The 20,131-nt window shown below is 38.7% G+C and overlaps 1 protein-coding gene across 1 annotated transcript in view; it reads left to right on the top strand.

Moving 5' to 3' along the window:
* The window catches only part of LOC109830809 (F-box protein PP2-B11-like), a 21,783-nt gene extending 2,153 nt beyond the window's left edge, over positions 1 to 19,630 (top strand). Inside the window, exons 3-6 of the mRNA XM_020398174.1 lie at positions 12,427 to 12,545; positions 13,671 to 13,914; positions 16,598 to 16,670; positions 19,171 to 19,630. Of these exons, the coding sequence (XP_020253763.1) occupies positions 12,427 to 12,545; positions 13,671 to 13,914; positions 16,598 to 16,670; positions 19,171 to 19,370 (636 nt within the window). The 3' untranslated portion in view covers positions 19,371 to 19,630. The remainder of the gene's footprint in view (positions 1 to 12,426; positions 12,546 to 13,670; positions 13,915 to 16,597; positions 16,671 to 19,170) is intronic.

Consider the following 20,131-nt stretch of genomic DNA (forward strand, 5'->3'; position numbering starts at 1 on the left):
GTGATTGTAGAGGAGGGATCTACAGACAAGGCTACTATGAGCGAGGAAATCACTGAAGCTGAGAAGGGACTGGCTCTTTCAGTTCTCTATAACAATGAAGAAAATCAAGAGAAGGAAGATGACATTCCTATAATCCAGCCTTTAAACTCTTTGCCGCCTGCAGATCCTGATACTTATCCAAAAGTCTCATTTGTCAGAAGATACTCAAGATTTGTGGATATGGAACCTATGACTGCTTTGGACAGGGCCACTTCAAGAGCTGCAATGAAAAATGTGGATATGGAACCTATGACTGCTTTGGACAGGGCCACTTCAAGAGCTGCAATGAAAAATATAAAAAACTCTATTCCAGAGGCTTCTTTTAGTGGTTCAGGTGAAAATTCCTCTTTTCTAGGATCTAATTTTGTTCCTATTCTTTTTGATTCTTATTCTAATAAGCAGCTGCAAAAAATTGCTTCTAAATGTGCTATTATACTTGAGCCTCAGGGAAATTTTGACCCTATAAAAAAAATGAGGCTGATGGAACAAGAAAGAGCTACCTCTGAGTAGACTCTAAGGTGTTTTGTGGAGTTTTGATGCTCTCTTATGTTAGTTACATGGAATGTTAGAGGTTTGGGTTTGAGTTCAAAAAGATTTGGAGTTAAGGATTTTTGCCAATTGAACAAATTTGAAATTATTTGTTTGCAAGAGACAAAAATTAGTTGTTTTACTGACAACATGTTAAAGAGTTTGGGTGGTAATGTATTTGACTGGATATATTTACCATCTATTGGGACCTCTGGTGGAATTATGATTGGATGGGATAATAATAAATGGAAGAAAATTGATGATGCTTTGGGTAAGTTTGTTCTGACAGTGAAGTTACAAAATAAAAAAAATAGTTTTGAATGGACTATATCTTCTGTATATGGTCCTCACTGTAATACAGAGAGAGCTCTTTTTTGGCAGGAGCTTAAAGAGATTAAAAATGCTTTTTTAGGTCCTTGGGTTGTGGTGGGAGATTTCAATGTAACCATTAATGCTGCGGAAAGAAAAGGAAGAACACATTATAGAAAAGAAATGGAGGAGTTTAAGGAAGTTATAAATGACTTGGAACTGATTGATAGTCCTTTACATGGAAGAAAATTTACTTGGACAAATAAGAGGAGTTCACCTGCTATGGCTAGACTTGACAGAGTTTTTTTCAACTCTGAGTGGGAAGATGTTTTTCCTTTATCAAGACAACAAGGCCTTAGTAGTCAATTATCAGATCATTCTCCTATTTGCTTTGATTTTGGAGATAATCAACAGCAAACTAAAATGTTCAGGTTTGAAAAAATATGGTTGCAATCTGATGATTTTATGAAAAGTGTTCCAATTTGGTGGAAGTGTGCTCCCAGGAATGATTCAGCTGCTAAAAACATTGTTTGTAAATTGAGATTTATGAGAAAATGTATCAAACAATGGGTACATTCAAAATTTTATAGTGTTAAACAAAAAAAAAAGATCTGTTGGATAATCTCTTAGAATGGGAAGTTATTGAAGAAGATAGAGATTTAGAGGATGATGAGTTGATTAGAAAAAATGACATTTCTCTTCAATTAAATGAGATTCTTATCCAAGAAGAACTAATGTGGAAGCAAAGATCCAAAGTTCACTGGCTTAAGGAAGGAGATAACAATACAACATATTTTCATAAAATTGCAAATGGAAGGAAGAGAAACAATTTGATTTCTTCAGTTTTTCATAATGATGTAGAAGTGACTTCAGAAAATGGGATTGCACAGATTTTTTCAAGTCATTATAAACAGATTTTTGGTCAAAATGTGTCTAATAGATGCCAATTGGATTGGAACTGTTTATTCCCTACAGTTGACTGGGGGCCTAATGACATTGAAATTCCTTTTTCTGAAGAGGAAGTCCATAAAGCCATTTTTGATATGAATGGAGATAAATCCCCTGGTCCTGATGGGTTTTCTGCTATGTTTTTCCAAGTCTTTTGGGAGATTGTGAAACCAGACATTATGAGGCTTTTTGAGGAGTTTTATGAAGGAAAACTTGAAATTAATAGAATCAGTTATGCCCATATTGTTCTTATTCCAAAAAAAAAATGAAGTTAGTTCAGTCAATGATTACAGACCTATTAGTCTTTTAAATGTGGTTTACAAGATTATTACTAAAGTCTTGACCAATAGGCTGAATGCAAAGCTTGAGTGGCTTATAGATCCAATGCAATCTGGTTTTATTAAAAACAGATTTTTACTTGATGGTGTAGTTGCAGCTCAAGAAATTATAGATGACTGTTTTCAGAATAACAAAAAGGGAGGTATTTTACTTAAATTGGATTTTGCAAAAGCTTATGATATGATAGACTGGAACTTCATTTTGGAAGTGTTAAGAGCTAAAAAATTTGGTGAAAAATGGATTAATTGGGTGAATATGTGCTTATATAAAGGCATGTCAGCTATCAAAATAAATGACAAACCTGGGAAATGGATTATGTCCAAAAGAGGTGTTAGACAAGGAGACCCTCTTTCTCCTTTGTTATTTGTGTTGGCTGCTGATACATTTACTAGAATGTTATCTTTAGCAGCTGAATCTCAACTCATTGAAGGATTAGGTCCAGTTAATATGGATCACAAGGTTTTCTGTTTACAGGATGCAGATGATACCTTGATTTTTTGCAAGAATAACAAAGAGCAATTAACAGTTTTGAAGCTGATTTTATATTGCTTTGAACTTGTTTCAGGTTTAAAAATAAATTTTAATAAGAGTGTTCTTATAGCTCTTGAGAATAATGAAGATTTACAACAGAATCTGGCCACCATGTTGAATTGTAAATGTGGAAAATTTCCTATTACTTATCTAGGTGTACCTTTAAGGCCTGGAAAATTAAAAAAAGATGATTGGTCTCCTTTAATTGAGAAAATAGAAAGAAGATTAGCATTATGGAAAGGGAAGACTTTATCAAGGGGAGGTAGACTAGTTTTAGTTAACTCTGTCCTTTCCTCTATGCCACTTTTTTGGCTTTCTTTCTTCTTATTCCCTTCTTGGATCATTGAGAAAATTGATAAATTGAGAAGAAGATTTCTATGGACTGGATCTTTGGATCATAAAGGTTTTACTAATTTGGTAAAATGGGAAGAGGTTTGTAAACCTAAGCACTGTGGTGGATTGGGGATTATCAATTTGAGAATAATGAATAAAGCTTTGTTAGGAAAATGGATTTGGAAATGGTTTGATGGAAAACCTAATTTGTGGAAACAAATTAGTTTTTACAAATACTTTGAAAAAAAATGGTCTGAGTACTTTTACTCTAGAAGAGTTTATTTATCTCATTTTTGGAGGAATTTTTTTACTAATGTGGAAAGCTTTCTATGCAGTTCTCAAGTGGAGGTTGGAGAAGGAAATCAAACTTTATTTTGGCTTGATAAATGGTTAGATTCACATACTCTTGCAGCTATATATCCATCCTTATATGCTAACACAGCTTATCCTTTTGCTACTGTGAGTAATTTGAGGAAAAAAGAAAATGGTGTTTGGAGTTGGGATTTGCATTTTAAAAGACAACTAACTGGGACTTTAGTGTCACAGTATCTTTCTTTAATGAATCTTCTTAATCCCATATGTTTAGAGCAAAAAGAGGATAAAAGAATTTGGTTATGGGAATCGAAAGGGATTTTTACAGTACATTCATATTACCTGTTTCTAATTGATGGAGGACTGAGGTATGACTGTGCTGATATATGGAAGTTACCTATTCCTTTGAAAGTGAAATTCTTAGTCTGGTTGGCTTTCAGACATGGTTTAAACACAAAAGATGTGCTGGAGAAAAAGGGAATACATTTAGAAAAATTATGTTGCTTATGTTCAAAACTGGAAGAAAGTCATACACATATATTCATTAAGTGTGAGTTTGTTTGCTCTTTATGGAGATCAATTCAATATAAATTGAAGAGTGAAGATGATTCTGGTTGGAATTCTCTGAAAGAGATGTGGCATAATCTGAAAGCAGGAGAGATTGATAATGGCAAAGTGAGAAGAGATGTCTTCATTTGCTCTTTTATTTGGTGTGTATGGCAGGAAAGAAATGATAGGCTCTTTTCCAACAAAAGGAAAAGATCTCTTGAGCTTTTGAACAAAATTATGACATTTTCGTCATTTTGGCTAGGTTCTAAAAATATTTCTGCTCGAGCTATCAGATTGCAAGAAAGGAGAAGGAAAAGGAATGCGGATAGATTGCTTGCTGTGGGTGCAGATAGCAGAGAGAACAGAGCTATGGGAGATGAAGTGATCCAGTTAGAATGATCTACACTCAAATCAGGTTTTGGTTTGTTTTGAAGTTGGTTGGTGGTTGTGTTTTAAAATCTTGTTTAGTTATGAAACTCTTAGCAGCTGGTTTTTTGTTTTGGTCTTCTTTGTGTGGGAGAGACCTTTGGGGCTTTGCAGTGTTGTGCTGGGTTATACTTTTGTTGTGTAATCTTGACTTTAAACTTTAATATGCACTCTTGGTTGGGGGTGTATATTTTTCTTTTGTAACAACCTTTTTTTGTTAATTTAGCTGGCTGGATTATCTTTGTGATAATCCATCCTTTCTCTCAAAAAAAAAAAAAAAAACCATTCTCTAATGTATGATCAATATACCTGAAACTTTAAGACTTTTTTTTGGCTATTTCTTAATTGGAAATTCTCTTTGTTTTGCATAATATATAATCCCTTACAGAATTCATTATAGCTAGTTATAGATTTTTGTAAAGTTTTTTAGAGTTTTTAAAAATGTTTAAAAATAGGCTAGCTAAATCGATTAAAACCACATTCAGAGTTTTTTTAATAAATAGAAACCACCTCATAAGTAAGTTTAGCTTTCAATCAACCTCAAAATTTTATCCTAAATACCTAAAACACCCTCTTCCCTTCTCCCTCCTCATCCAAACTACCTCCACTCTCATCGTTCTTCATGCAAACCACAATTGAAATATGGGAGGAGGGTGAAATGGGATGTAAGAGAAAAGAAAGAGGGTGGGTGGAAAGGAGGGAGGAAGGTGGAAGTGGAATGGAAGAGGGTGGTGGATGAGGAGGAAGAAGGGAGAAGGAAGGAGGGTTTTTCGGATAGTTCGGGTAAAACTTTAAATAGAATTTGCACTCAAATGGTTGATTAAAAACTAAATCCACTTATAATGTGGTCTTTGTATATAAAAAACTTTAAGGATGGTCTCTGTCAATTTGGCCACATTTGAAAGTGTTTTCATGAAAAGCCCCTTTATCCTAAAATTTAATAATGAACTGAGCTGAGGGACTGGATTTTGGTAAAGTGTTTGATTTAGTAATATCATTTAAATATTTATTTTTTATTTTTTATGCTCTTTATTATGACATACTGAAACTAATTTTGAATGAGAAGAAGGTAGAAGAACAAGGAGAATGAGAAGATTGAAAAATGAGATAAAATAAAATTTGATTTTAACTCTAAATTGGGAAAAACTATAAAATAAAAAAGATAAGGTAAAAGATGACGTCATTTTCATCAACATGATAGTAAAATTAAAACAGATAAGGTAAAAGATGATGGCATTTTTATCAACATGATAGCAAAATGACTCATTAACTAAAGGCAAATCTGTTACCTTGACTCGCTCCTATGTGATCAAATCAACGATTTTCAGTAGAGAATTGTGGAAAACGTGAAAACGTGGAATGGTTGTTGAGAGAAAATCTCTCATGGGGGCGGATCTGAGAGGGTGGAGATAGTGGGTTTAGCCCCTATAAATGGAGGAGTAATTCTCCTTCAGAAAAACACAACAAAAACAGAGAAAAACCTCTTACCCATTACTGGAACCCCCTCAAAATCCATCGCTCTTCTCTGTTTTCGATCATTAGTATCAAAGCTCCGTCGATCTCAATGCCACCCTCTCGAGCTCTCTGTCGAAAGTCGACGACGACTGCTACTATTGATCGACGGCTGCTATAACGATGACGACTCCGCCATCATTCTCTAAGTCGTGACGACGATTGACAGAGCTGACATCAACATCGGAGTTTCCATCCTCGGTGAGCTCTCTGATTTAGATCGAGGAAGAGAGATAGATCCGCCGCCCCTTGCAATTTTCAACGAAAACCCTAGCTCGAGATCGGTTTTTTTAATAGTGCGGTAAAAAAGAGAGGACATTGGGCTTTTCTGATTGGGCCTGGGTCATCAAATTTCCTCAGATTGATCAAATATCCAGGAGTGAACGTGGGGCACTTGTTTTCCTAAGAGTCCTACTCGTCCATTTTTTAAATCAAAGCCCAGTTACAAGGCCCACTGTCCCACCAATTTACAGCCCTTTATTTATTTATTTTGTTGTCTGAAAATCCTATCCAGTGGAATCTAACGACATCAACAGATCATCTCCACCCCCGATCAGAAACGACGTCAAAACTTCGACAACAGACTTTTCGGTCAACACCACTAAGTGACAACCTCGCTTTCATTGGAGCTATTTTTTCAACTCACAAGAATCAGGTTCATTTTAATTAATTTATTTATTTTTATCTAACTTTATTTTAGTGTAATTGTCAAAAAATCAACCTTATACATATTTTATAATTGAATTTAGTTTTAATTCTTTACCGAATGGCTAGTAAACTCGTTCTATCAGAATTAGAAAAATTAACAAATTTAATGGCAGTAATTTTGATATGTGGCATAGAAAAATATGATATGCTCTTATCCATGATAATATTAATGACGTAATCGAAACCACTGCTCCAACTCTTACTGATAAATCAACACCTGAAGAAAAGAAAGAGTTTGAACAGTGGAAGTCGAAAGATAAAAAAGCGAAAAGCCTTATGATCATGTTCATGGAAGATAATTTGATCAAAGTTTTTGAAACTTATAAGACTTCCATAGACATGTGGAATTCAATAAAAAAAATACGACACCGCCTCTGAAGTTAACATTCAACTACTCTTGTATAAGTATAATTCTTGTTGTATGCAAGAGAAAGACAATATCGTAGAGCATATAAATAAAATGATTGTCATGGCTAAGGACTTATCCACTGCTGGGACCGAAATCCTGAAAAGAATATAAGTGACAACCATTTTTAACAGACTACCCTCTTTCCTTGCTGTGGTTGCCACTACATTGAGAATGAACCCTACCATTAAGTCTGTCACTGATCTTCCTATGCACCTAACGATAGAACATGACTTAATAGCCAGTAGGAAAGAACCCGAACTGAATATGGTACAACAGGAGCTGAATTATGTCCGCCAGAGACATAATACTGAAAGCTATAAAAATCATGGTTCTAGTAAACTACAACCGTGAGGACCGAAGTCATAGTAGTTCAAGAAAAAGAAAGTACCCCGCGAAGCCTGCTATAATTGTGAAAAGTTCGTACATTTCAAGCCCAATTGCCCACAAGGTGAAAAGCAGGAGAATAAGGGAGACTATAAGCATCCATAACAAGGGGATACTAGCAAAAGAGAATTCGTCGGTGTGACAGAATGCAATGCTGTGATGGCAGATATTAGTGGTTGGTGGATCGACTCCGGTGTAACTAGGCATATCGCAAAGGATAAGAATGGAGTCATATAATTCATCGAGTTGAAGAAAGAAGAATAGAGAATCTATATGGAAAATAATACCTATCTCGATGTAAAAGGTATTAGTTCGTATAGATTAGATCTTGGGGACAGTGTTCTTGTCCTCAAAGATGTGTTTTATGCGCTAATAATTCGGCGTAATCTGATATCTGTTCCTAATTTGATGTAGAAAGGGCTGGAAGTTAGGTTCTATAATAACCGGGTTTCTATAGGCAAGAATAATAAAGTGTATGCTATGAGAAAATATGTGCCCGAGCATGAATTATACATTCTACCAGTAATTTATAATAATTTTGATAATAAAACTTCGAATTTGAATTAGTTGTCCTATTATATTTCTGAGTCTGAATTGTGACATTCTAGACTAGGACATGCTAGTATTTCAAAAATAAAAAAATTTATCAGAATGAGCTTGCTTCCTGTACTATCTAATGTCCAATTGCCACAATGTGAACATTGTTTAACGAGTAAAATAATTAGAAAACCTTTCATTAGTGGACAAAGAGCCAATGAACTTTTAGGGTTGATACACTCGGATATTTGTGGTCCCCTAAGTGTCAAAACTCATAGTAATAAAGAATATTTTATTACTTTTATAGATAATTATTCCAATTTTGTACACGTATATCTTATATCCAGAAAATTAGAAGCTTTTGACTGCTTTAAGAGGTATAAGACAAGTCGAAAACCAAATTGGATTGAAAATCAAAATTTTGAGAACTGATAGAGGTGAGGGATATAACTCTAAAGAATTTGGGAGTTATTGTATTCAGCATGGAATTAAAAGATATACAACAATGTCGTATACGTCACAACAGAATGGTGTTGCTGAAAGAAAAAACAGAACATTGCTGAATGTAGTTAGATGCATGTTGTCTCATTCTAGTCTTTCTAAAAACTTTTGGGAAGAAGTATTGTTAACTGCAAACTACATTATAAATAGAATTCTCACCAAATCAGTTGTATCTGCACCTTATGAATTATAGAATGGGAGGAAACCTAATTTGAGTCATCTCACGAAGTGGGGATCTATAGTCCATGTTCTCATTCCATGTCAACTTAGAGATAAGTTAGATTTTAAAACAATAAAGTATAGATTTATAGGGTATTCAGAAAAGTCAAAATGTTATAAGTTCTACAATAAAAAAAGGAGTCATTGAAAGTAGAGATGCTATATTTTTAGAGAATCTAGAGGAAGAGGAACAAGTTCGAGAGGAAACAGAACCTCTAACTGTAATAGATGATGATTATTACAGTGTTATTCCCACTAATGATCCTGATATTATGAATGAACCTAACCTTAAAAATGATGAAATACCTATGAAAAATCATGTACCTAATAAACTGGTTATAGGCAACAAAAGGGCAAGAACACAATCTTCATGGATGAATAATTGATGCTAAATATCACATAGCCAATTAAAGTCACAAAGTTTATAAAAAAAAGAGGGGGGGGGGGGGGGGGGGCTTTCTTCTTCGACTTTATGCCTGATTCTGAAATTAAGATGACCGAGCAATTTGCACACAAAGAGTCGTAAGAGGACGGGGATCAGTTCCCCCATAATACCTCCAACGATCAAGTCAGTTAATGAATTTGAGCTTAAGTGGAGTAATAGAACTATGTGTTCTTATGTTATGTGCATTAGAGATGATGATCTCTGAGATTGAGAGTTTATATTGCGAACCAACCCTTTGCTAACTCGAATAGTAGCTGTATATAAAGAGGATGTCAATGATAGATTGGTCATTTTGACCATGTAAATGGTGGTGACAAAGTGTGAGCTGGAAGGTGAGTCATCCTTTGTTCTACATGTGTCGGCTAACGACAGAAGGAAGATCACTTCGGTCTTGATTTGAGGAGCAGTTGATGGGACGTGGGCTGATAAGCGGCTTGATGACGCATGGTCTTTGAGTAGACATGATATGACTTGTTATCAGGATGGATAAGTTTTGGCGAAGTTATCTTCTAGTTTCACTAAGAAGCAATATCCATCATGATGGGACTCGCGATGAGAGTCAACTCATTGAGAGGAGTGACGACTCGAGGAGTGCTGGCTGAATAGAGTCAGGTGACGACTCGTCCCGCCTTCCGAGTCGAGATGGAGGAGTATCAACTCGACTGGGTCGACTAGCTCTTGGCGAGTTGCTTGCTGCGAGAGGGCCGACTGGTACCGCCTTTCATGTCGACATTGATGAGTGTTGACTCGTGTGGTCGGCTGAGTCGGACTGCTAGCTGATCTCTGGCTATCTCTCCCGTCGGTCGAGATGTCGACTCGTCTGGGAGGTCAGGATATCTCGTACCGATTAGCACCGCTTCTCGTGTTAACACTGGGGTATCAGTTTGTCTGGTTGGATGGAGATGGCGACTCATCAAATCATATATTTGGAAACAGTTGTATCCCATAACATGAATGATTACTATTTGTATTCATGTGAGCCATCCTATTTCTCGGTAGATACAAATATTAAAGAACAAGATCCCTTAACCTTTTCTGATGCGATAAAATCACATGAATCAACTTTATGACTAGAATCTATGAGAGAAGAACTTGATTCTATAGAAAAAAAATAAGGTATGAGAATTATGTGACCTACCAGAAAATAGAAAAACCATAGGATGCAAATAGGTGCTCAAAAATAAATTACGTGTTGATGGATCTATTGATAAATTCAATGAACGGTTCGTTGCCAAGGGTTATAACCATAAGGTAGGAATAGATTTTTAGGAGACGTATTCTCCTGTAGCTAAATTTATATCCATTAGAATTATTTTAGCTATTGTTACATATCTTGATTTGGAGTTATTTCAAATGGATGTTAAAACAACATTTCTTAATGGAGAGTTGAAGGAAGCGATATATATGCAATAACCTGAAGGTTTTCAGGTAAAAGGATAGGAACATAAAGTTTACAAATTAATGAAATCTCTATATGGTTTAAAACAGTCTTTTAGGCAATGATATCTCAAATTTCATGATGTAGTCACTAAACTTGGTTTCATTCAAAATAAATTAGATAATTGTGTATATGTCTTGAAAAGTGAGAACAAGTTTATTATATTATCCTTATATGTGGATGATATATTGCTCTTTGGAAATGATATAGAAATATTAAATAAAATCAAGGCAGATCTCAGCGAAAAGTTTGAGATGAAAGACATGGGAGATGCATTATAAATTCTTGGAATTCAAATAATTCGAGATAGAAAGTCTAGAATGCTATGTTTAAACTAAGAAAAAATATTTAAGATCAGTTCTTAAAAGGTTTGGAATGGAGAATTCCAATCCGACGCCAACTCTGTTGATTATAGGAAAGAGATTAGTTAAAGAGCAAAGACTTGGAGAGGGGCAGAAGCCATTAGATGTGCCTTATGCTTAAGCAATTGGAAGTTTGATGTATGTAATATTGTACATCAGACCTGATATAGCTTATGTTGTGAGTCTAGTTAGTCGATATCAAAGTAATCCAGGACTAACACATTGGGAAGTTGTTAAAAGGATTATAAAGTACATCAGAGGTATATTGACTCATAGATTAGTTTATCAAGCTGATTCGCTTGAACTCCTCGGTTATTCCGATGCTGATTTCAGAGGTGATAAAGATGATAGAAAGTTCACTTCGGGATACTTATTCATCTTTGGAGGAGGAGTTGTTTCTTGGAGTAGTAAGAAACAATGGTGTGTTCCTAAATATACGCAAGAAGCTGAATATATAACTTGCAGTATGGCAACTACACATACTGTCTGGATAAGACGGTTTTTGATTGATTTTGATCTCAATTTGTTAGAAGGGCCTATTGATATTTATTGTAATAATCAAGCAACAATTAGCTTAATCAATAGTGGCGCAAATAGCTCTAAAGAAAAACATATTGAGATCTAGTATCACTATATTCGAGATATTGTAAAAAAAGAAGAAGTCAAAGTGACTTATATCCCTACTATAGATATGATTGCTGATCCTTTAACAAAAGGAATACCAGTAGAATCTTTTATCAAACATGTAAGTTTGATAAGACTTAGGAATAAATAAGTCCGAGTAAAATTTCATGAATAATAAAATAAGAGTTACTCTCTACGGATAGTGGGAGTAATGATAAAGAGAAATATCTGATCTCACGGATAGTGAGAGGCATATCATTTGGTTAATTTGGTCGAGTGGGAGATGTTACATTGACTCGGTCCTGTGTGACCAAATCAACGATTCTCAGTAAAGAGAATTGTGGAAAACGTGAAAACGTGGAAATGTTATTGAGAGAAAATCTCTCATGGGGACGGATCTGAAGGGATGGTGATAGTGGGTTTAGTCCTTATAAATGGAGGAGCAATTCTCCTTCAGAAATCACAACAAAAACAGAGAAAAACCTCTTACCAATTACCGGAAGCCCCCTCAAAATCCATCGCTCTTCTCTGTTTTCGATTAAAAACTTCAATGGAAGTCCCTAATGTATTGACCAAATATCATTTGGGTCCTTTTTACAAATTTTTGTTAAATCTTGTTGACACGACGATGACATGGCAAGGAAAACATGTAATTTCACTATTTTTTTGCTGATGTGGCAGGGTAAGTTCGGACTTTCACTAATTCCTTTTTTGCTAATAAGGCAATGACATGGCAGAGCCACGTCACCACCACGTAAGCAAGATTTAACAACACTTGTAAAAAGGACTAAAAGTGATAACAGAGGTACTGATGAATTTCAAACTAGGAGGGTTTATACCTGCTAAGAAATGTGTGGAAGTTTCTGATTCCAGTGACTAGTTTAGGTTTTTTTATTTTTATAAATTGACCCTTTTATACTTGGCGTTGCAAATAACTACCTCAAGTTTTGTATTGATTTTGCTGGTTTTGCAGGCTTTTTGTTTGGAGAAGGAGAGCGGAGCCAAGTGTTATACGTTATGTGCAAGGGATCTGGGGATCGCTTGGGGTGATGATGAGCGTTACTGGAGATGGGTTTTTCACCCTCGCTCAAGGTGCATATATATAGAATCTTGAGTTCGATTTTAAGTTAGAAAATTATTTTTATTTACGCGTTTGATTTCCTTGAAGTTTACTGAGCTGTAGTTATTTTAACGGTGAATGTTACAAAACTAAGACCTATTAGAGATTTTGCAATTGTTATAGAAAACTAGCATCAACTCTTTTTACTAAAATATCTTGACTAAGTGATGTTAGTTGTATGATAAGCACACACACCCTTTATGAACCTTTGCACTTATAGAAGTTTAGATTCACTTAACATCATGCTACATGAAGTTTTTGTTGGATGTTTTGTTCATGAAGAGACAATTTTACCTTTGTGGATAGTCCCACATTGGAAAAAGGAGATGAATAGTATAAGGTATATAATGGTTCTTTTCTTATTGGGTTTTGAATAGTATTTTGGGTTTTGTGGGCTTTGCACATCTATCTCACACACGCGCCCGCGCGCACGCCTCGCCCGCGCCGCACCGCACACGTTTTTGCTTTTCAAGCTTTTATTTTGCACATTTTACACGTTTTGTAACGGCTGCATGCGGATAACGAAAGCGAGATTCGTGCGTAACGGTTCCTTTGATTCAGCGGGGGTTACACTTCTCCTCACCTATATAAGCAGCCGTAGACCTCATTCAGATATACAACAACGAGAAGAACAACCTCCAAAGCTCTCTTTCTCCACTCTCTTTTCTCCCAAGTTATTTCGGCTACACTTTTACATTTATATTTTGGGCAACCGTTTTCGTCTGAGCATAAGCTCTGTGACTCACGGCCGAGCGCAGAGGTCGGCTGATTCCGGGGTTTTTACCGCTAGGGGAGAAGGGACAGATTGCGCTAGGGTGATAGGCGGGTCCTCAATTTTCTAAAGCAGTGGCATCACGACTGCTCCCGATCAAGCCTGAATTTTCTAACTCTTTAATTTGGATTTTATATTATTATTATATTCCTGTTTTGACAGTAGTTTTTTCTTTAACTATTAGGTTAATTGTAAGTGAGGTGTTCGAGTGTTCATGCAATTACTAAGTACTTGATAATACAAATCAAGTAGAATTGTATATCCATCTTTTCTATTTTTATTTCTGGGTGAGGGCCACAAATGTATATCCATCTTCTGGAATCAGGTTTTCTGAAGTTGCAGAGCTCCGAAATGTTTGGTGGTTCGACATTTGTGGCAAAATCAACTGTAGAGAACTCTCTCCTAACAAAACCTACAAGGCGTTTTTCATATTCAAACTGACTCCTCAATCATATGGCCTAAAATATCCTGCTCAACAAGCGTCAGTGAGACTCGGATCCCAAATCTCAGAACAAGATGTGTGCTTAAATCCCAGTGAAGAGGATTTCCACGCGCACCGTGAACACAATGTGTGAAGGAATTTCAACATCAGCAGCAGAATCAGGAAAAACAGGCGGCGGTCGACCGGTCCGGTCGACCGGATTCGTGCACAAGGAGGTCGGTCGACCGGCCCGGTCGAGAGATCTAGAGCTTTGTTTTAGGGTTTGGTCTGAGAGATTTGTAACCCTATTTGTATTCTCTTGATTTCTAGTAGAAAGAACTCCCCCCTCCTTGCCCCGTGGACGTAGGCAACTTGCCGAACCACGTAAATTGTGTGTTCTTGCTGTGATTGTGGTTTGCATATTGTTTGTGGTTTAGTTCGAGTTATTGTTCGTGTTGCCCTAGAAAGCTTCCGCCGCGCACAACAATTGGTATCAGAGCTAGATCGACAACATGGGAGATGCAAGCACGTCAGGTTCGTCTCTAACAAAGGCGATACAGAGTCTGAGCATCAATAACACGAAGATTGATGTTCCGAAGTTCGATGGCAAGATCAATTTTGGATTGTGGAGGTGTCAGGTGATGGATGCTTTGGATGCACAGAATTTGGAGGAGACTCTTGAGTTAAAAGAGAAACCCGCTGAGTTGGAGGATAAGGTTTGGAGAAAGATGAACAGTAGAGCTTGTGGTGTTATTAGGTCATGCTTGACGCCGGATCTTATTTATGATGTTATGAACGAGACGTCGGCGAAGAAGATGTGGGAAACACTCAATGAGAAATATCTTACGAAGAGCATTGAGAATCGGCTTCACTTGAAGAAGAGATTTTACCAGTTCAAGATGAAGAGAGGGGTTTCCATCAGGGAGCATGTCAACAATTTCACTAAGCTACTTTCAGATATGGCCAATGTTGATATTATAGTTGAGGATGAAGACAAGGCGATGCTACTTCTGTGTTCGTTGCCCGAAGATGATTATGGTACGTTCGTTCTCACTATGATCAATGGAAGAACTACAGTTAGCTACAAGGAGGTGACCTCAGCTTTGGTGAACTATGAGTTGAGGAAGAGTGATGGTGAACCCTCCGAGAAGGCATCGGGAGATGCGTTAGCAGTTCGAGGCCGAGATCCAAACCGTCGTCAGTTCAACCGCTCAAAGTCAAAGAATAGGAGTGCCTATAAGAGTGTTGGTAGAAATCAATGTCGGTATTGTAAAGAAGAAGGACATTGGAAGATTGACTGCCCAAAGTGGAAAGAAAAAGCCGGAAAGAATAAGGGGAAAGCTGCACAAGCTTCAGAAGTGAATGTTGCAAAAGCTATTGGTGAGCATTCAGATTCAGATTCTTCAGGCTATTCATGCCCTGCTTTACCGTCGGTTTGCTATGCGGATTCCACGGAGTGGATGATGGATTCGGGAGCTACATATCACATCTGCCCTAAGAGGGAGTGGTTTTCTAGCTTTGAGGAGCTGGAAAAAGGGGATGTCATGCTTATTAGTAATGATCACGTATGCCCTATTGGTGGTATTGGTTCAGTCCGGATCAGGATGCATGATGGTGTAGTAAGGGAATTGAAGGAAGTGAGGTTCGTGCCGCAGTTGACGAAGAACATCATTTCTCTTGGGACTTTGGAGGCAGCAGGATATCGAGTGATCTTAGAGGATGCTACAGTGAAGGTCACGAAGGGTTCTATGGTGGTGATGCGAGGTGTCAGGGAAAACTACCTATACTACTTGAAGGGCAAGACAGTTACAGGGGGTCTGGCAGCTTCTATCACTACAGAGGAGGACACTACCACCTTATGGCACATGAGACTTGGACACACAGGAGATAAGTCCCTACAGTCATTGGCTAAACAGGGGCTATTGAAAGGTGCTAAGACCTGCAAGATGGAATTGTGTGAGCATTGTGTACTTGGGAAGAAGACTAGAGTGAAGTTCGGCACCGCTGTTCATAACACCCAAGGTACATTGGATTATATTCACACGGACGTTTGGGGTCCTTCCAAGAACACATCTCTTGGTGGGGCCAACTATTTTGTCACTTTCATTGATGATTATTCCAGGAGGAATTGGGTATACCCGATGAAGCATAAACATCAGGTCCTGGATATTTTTGTGGAGTGGAAAAAGAAAGTGGAGCTGCAGACAGGTAGAAAGGTGAAGACTCTACGTTCAGATAACGGTGGAGAGTACAAGAGTGATCCGTTTCTGCAGTTTTGCCGGGATCACGGCATTAGAAGACACTTCACAGTTCGAGAGACACCGCAACAGAACGGGGTGGCTGAGAGATTGAACCGTACCTTGCTGGAGAAGGTGCGGTGTATGATGACGCAGAGTGGATTGCCTAGATCTTTTTGGGCCGAGGCGTTGGTTTATGCGAGCCATCTTGTGAACAGGTTGCCGTGCACTGCGATAGACGGGAAGACTCCTTTGGAGCGTTGGTTTGGTTCGGTGGCTAGTGACTATGAGTCGCTTCGGATATTCGGGTGTCCAGCTTATTATCATGTCAGTGATGGCAAATTAAATCCGAGAGCGAGGAAAGCAGTCTTTGTGGGATTTAGGGATGGAGTCAAAGGCTTCAAGTTATGGGATCCACAGGACAAGAAGATAGTTATTAGCAGAGATGTCACATTTGACGAGGCGTACATGATGAGGCCTCGAGCCCCTCAGCAGGTGGAGGGAGACCAGACAGGAGAGATATCGCAGCAGGTGGAGGATGATGTGACTCCACCCACTCCAGAGAACACTGTATCCATTGAGGCTCCTACAGAGGTGACACTGGGAGGAGATGAGGTGATAGTTGGGCAGATAGAAGATACAGTGGATCATGGGACTCAGGAACAGGGTCATGTTCAGAGGACCATTGCAGCAGATAGACCGAGGAGAGAGATTCGTCGGCCAGCTAGGTATAATGATGTCATGGTCGCATATGCATTATCAGTGGAGGTCGTTGATGATATGGTTCCAGCCACATTCAGGGAGGCAGAGTCTAGCCCCGATTCGATCAGGTGGAGGGAAGCTATGGAGGAGGAGATGCGGTCTCTTCAGAAGAACGACACTTGGACACTTGCACATCTACCTAAGGGTAAGAAAGCTATTGGTTGCAAGTGGGTATATGCGAAGAATGAGGGATCTTCTATTGGGGACATTCGGTTCAAAGCCAGATTAGTTGCCAAGGGATATGCACAGCTTGAGGGCATTGATTACAACGAGGTATTTTCACCCGTTGTGAAGCATTCGTCGATTCGGATTTTATTGGCGTTGGTGGCACAGTTGGATTTGGATTTGGTCCAGATGGATGTGAAGACAGCCTTTCTACACGGTGATTTAGATGAGGAGATCTACATGACACAACCACAGGGTTTCAAAGCTGCAGGAAAGGAAAATTTGGTTTGTAAGCTGAAGAAGTCTCTTTATGGTTTGAAGCAGTCACCAAGACAGTGGTATAAGAGATTCGACGGCTTTATGATTGGCCGAGGGTACACAAGGAGCCCATATGACCCATGTGTTTATATGCACAAGCTACAGGATGGTGAGCTCATATATTTGCTTTTATATGTTGATGATATGCTTATTGCTTCCAGGAATTCTTCAGCTATTCGAAAGCTGAAAAAGGAGTTATCATCCGAGTTTGAGATGAAGGATCTTGGAGAGGCAAAGAAGATATTGGGTATGGAGATCGAGCGAGACAGGGTGAAGGGGAAATTGAAGCTTACAGAGACATGGTGAAGGGGAAATTGAAGCTTACACAGAAGAGCTACTTGCAGAAGATGTTGAAGAAATTCAGCTTTGATGGCAATGCAAAAGCAGTTAGCACACCATTGGCTCCCCACTTCAAGCTTTCAGCGTTGATGTCACCAGTTTCAGTTGAGGACAGAGATTATATGTCGAAGGTCCCATATGCTAGTGCAGTAGGTAGATTGATGTATGCGATGGTGTGTACGAGGCCAGATTTGTCACAGGCCGTGAGCATGGTATCGAGATACATGCATGACCCCGGGAAGGGTCACTGGGAGGCCGTGAAGTGGATTCTACGGTATGTTCGAGGCACCGTGGATGTTGGTTTAGTGTTTCAGAAGGATGAGAAGGATGGGCAGGCTTGTATTGGTTATGTGGATTCAGATTATGCTGGAGATCTTGACAAACGCCGGTCTACGTCAGGTTATGCTTTTACATTGGCAGGTGCACCTGTATGTTGGCGTTGCACGCTTCAGTCCACAGTGGCTCTCTCTACTACAGAGGCAGAGTATATGGCAGTTACTGAAGCTATTAAGGAGGCTTTATGGTTGCGTGGATTATTGGAGGACTTGGGGATTGCACAGGAGACTATTCGGATATATTGTGATAGTATGTCGGCTATCTATTTGGCAAAGAACCAGGTTTATCATGCGCGCACAAAGCACATCGATGTCAGATTCCACTTTGTACGGGACGTCTTGAATGATGGAGATGTCATATTGGAGAAGGTCCACACAAATGACAACCCTGCAGATATGTTGACCAAAGTTGTTTCAGGAGTGAAATTTGGTCATTGTTTGAAGTTGTTGAACATCCTTCAGTGCTGAGGCCGTTGGCGGCCATTTGGGTGAACTACGTTCGGCTTGATTCCTTGGGCAAGAGGATACGTAGGCAGTCTTTAGATGCAGCCGGTTTGATCAGTTGATCAAGATGGGGGGAGATCGTGTTTCAGCTCGAGTATTGTTCCTGGACCTGTTGAGGAACTATTGGATGGTTTGGTGTCGGCTCAGTTTTGGTGGAAACATTCGCCGAGGTGGAGAATTGAAGGAATTTCAGCATCAGCAGCAGAATCAGGAAAAACAGGCGGCGGTCGACCGGTCCGGTCGACCGCATTCGTGCACAAGGAGATCGGTCGACCGGCCCGGTCGACCGACGGTTCTCTGGAGTTTGGGTTTTCTACTGAGAGCTGGTCGGTCGACCGGGCCGGTCGACCGGAATTGATCGCGGTCGACCGGGCCGGTCGACCGACGAAGCGGATATCAGTTTTTCAGGTTTTCGACCCGGTTCGTTTTGTAAGTTCTATATATACCTAAACCTGTTTGTTTAGGGTAGAGGTTGGACGAATTTGAGCAGCCAAAGAGAGAGAATCATTGCATCCAATTGGGAGAGAGCTTTGAGAGATCTAGAGCTTTGTTTTAGGGTTTGGTCTGAGAGATTTGTAACCCTATTTGTATTCTCTTGATTTCTAGTAGAAAGAACTCCCCCCTCCTTGCCCCGTGGACGTAGGCAACTTGCCGAACCACGTAAATTGTGTGTTCTTGCTGTGATTGTGGTTTGCATATTGTTTGTGGTTTAGTTCGAGTTATTGTTCGTGTTGCCCTAGAAAGCTTCCGCCGCGCACAACAATGTGTCTGATGAGTTAAGAGTTCCATATGAGAGGAACGATGGATGGATGGAAATAGAGATGGGGGAGTTCTTCAATGAGGATGGAGATGATGGAGAGGTGAGCATGAGATTGAGGGAAGTGAAGGTTCTAGGTTCAAAGCATGGGCTCATCATTGAGGGCATTGAGGTGAGGACTAACTGAATGAAAAATCACTGCAAGAGCTGGAATTTTATGATGGAGTAAGAGATGCAATCTAGATTTTATTAGTTCCTGACGGTGTTTGTTGCTAATAACCAGAAGTTTATGCAGTTGTAAGTGTTTCTAGTAGAGCCTACCCTATTCCTTGCACGCTTAATTAACGTCTTTGCATTAAATGTCATCACATGTGTGTACAATAAGAGGGGCTTGTACTCTTTTTGTATGGGAATGTTGTTTGTATTAGTGTATTTTATTGATTTTCCTACGGTTTTGCGATGCTGTGTATGGTCTTTAATATTGCATATGGACGGCATTTTCAACAATAATTGTGTTACCAAACGATCTTGAGTAAAAGAACTCGTAAACAGTTTGTCCTAGTATTATTTGTGATTGTTGCCTATTAAAACCATTTGGTCTTCTTCAGGGCCTTTTAGGCTGTTTACCAGAAATCTGCTAGCTTTGGACGATTATCAGATAAACCCGTAACTTTCAGATATCAGAAACCCCCCTTAAATTGGGCGTAATAAGAAATCCACTTTAGATTTTACGTGGAAAACCTCCCTAACAAGCTAAGTATCAGGAAATTGCAATTTTCATGGGTGGGCAAAGTGTTCTGGTAGGATATTTTTGCCGGTAAAAATTTCAGTTCATTAGAGGGTTTACTAATAAAATCTTAAAGTTAAGGCGGTTTTTTGATAACCCCTAATTTTAAAAAGGTTTTCTGACATTTTGATAGTTAGGGGATTTTTTTTTCTGATATTAAA

The sequence above is a fragment of the Asparagus officinalis genome, chromosome 1 (assembly GCF_001876935.1).
Source record: "Asparagus officinalis chromosome 1, Aspof.V1, whole genome shotgun sequence".
Classification (NCBI taxonomy): domain Eukaryota; kingdom Viridiplantae; phylum Streptophyta; class Magnoliopsida; order Asparagales; family Asparagaceae; genus Asparagus; species Asparagus officinalis.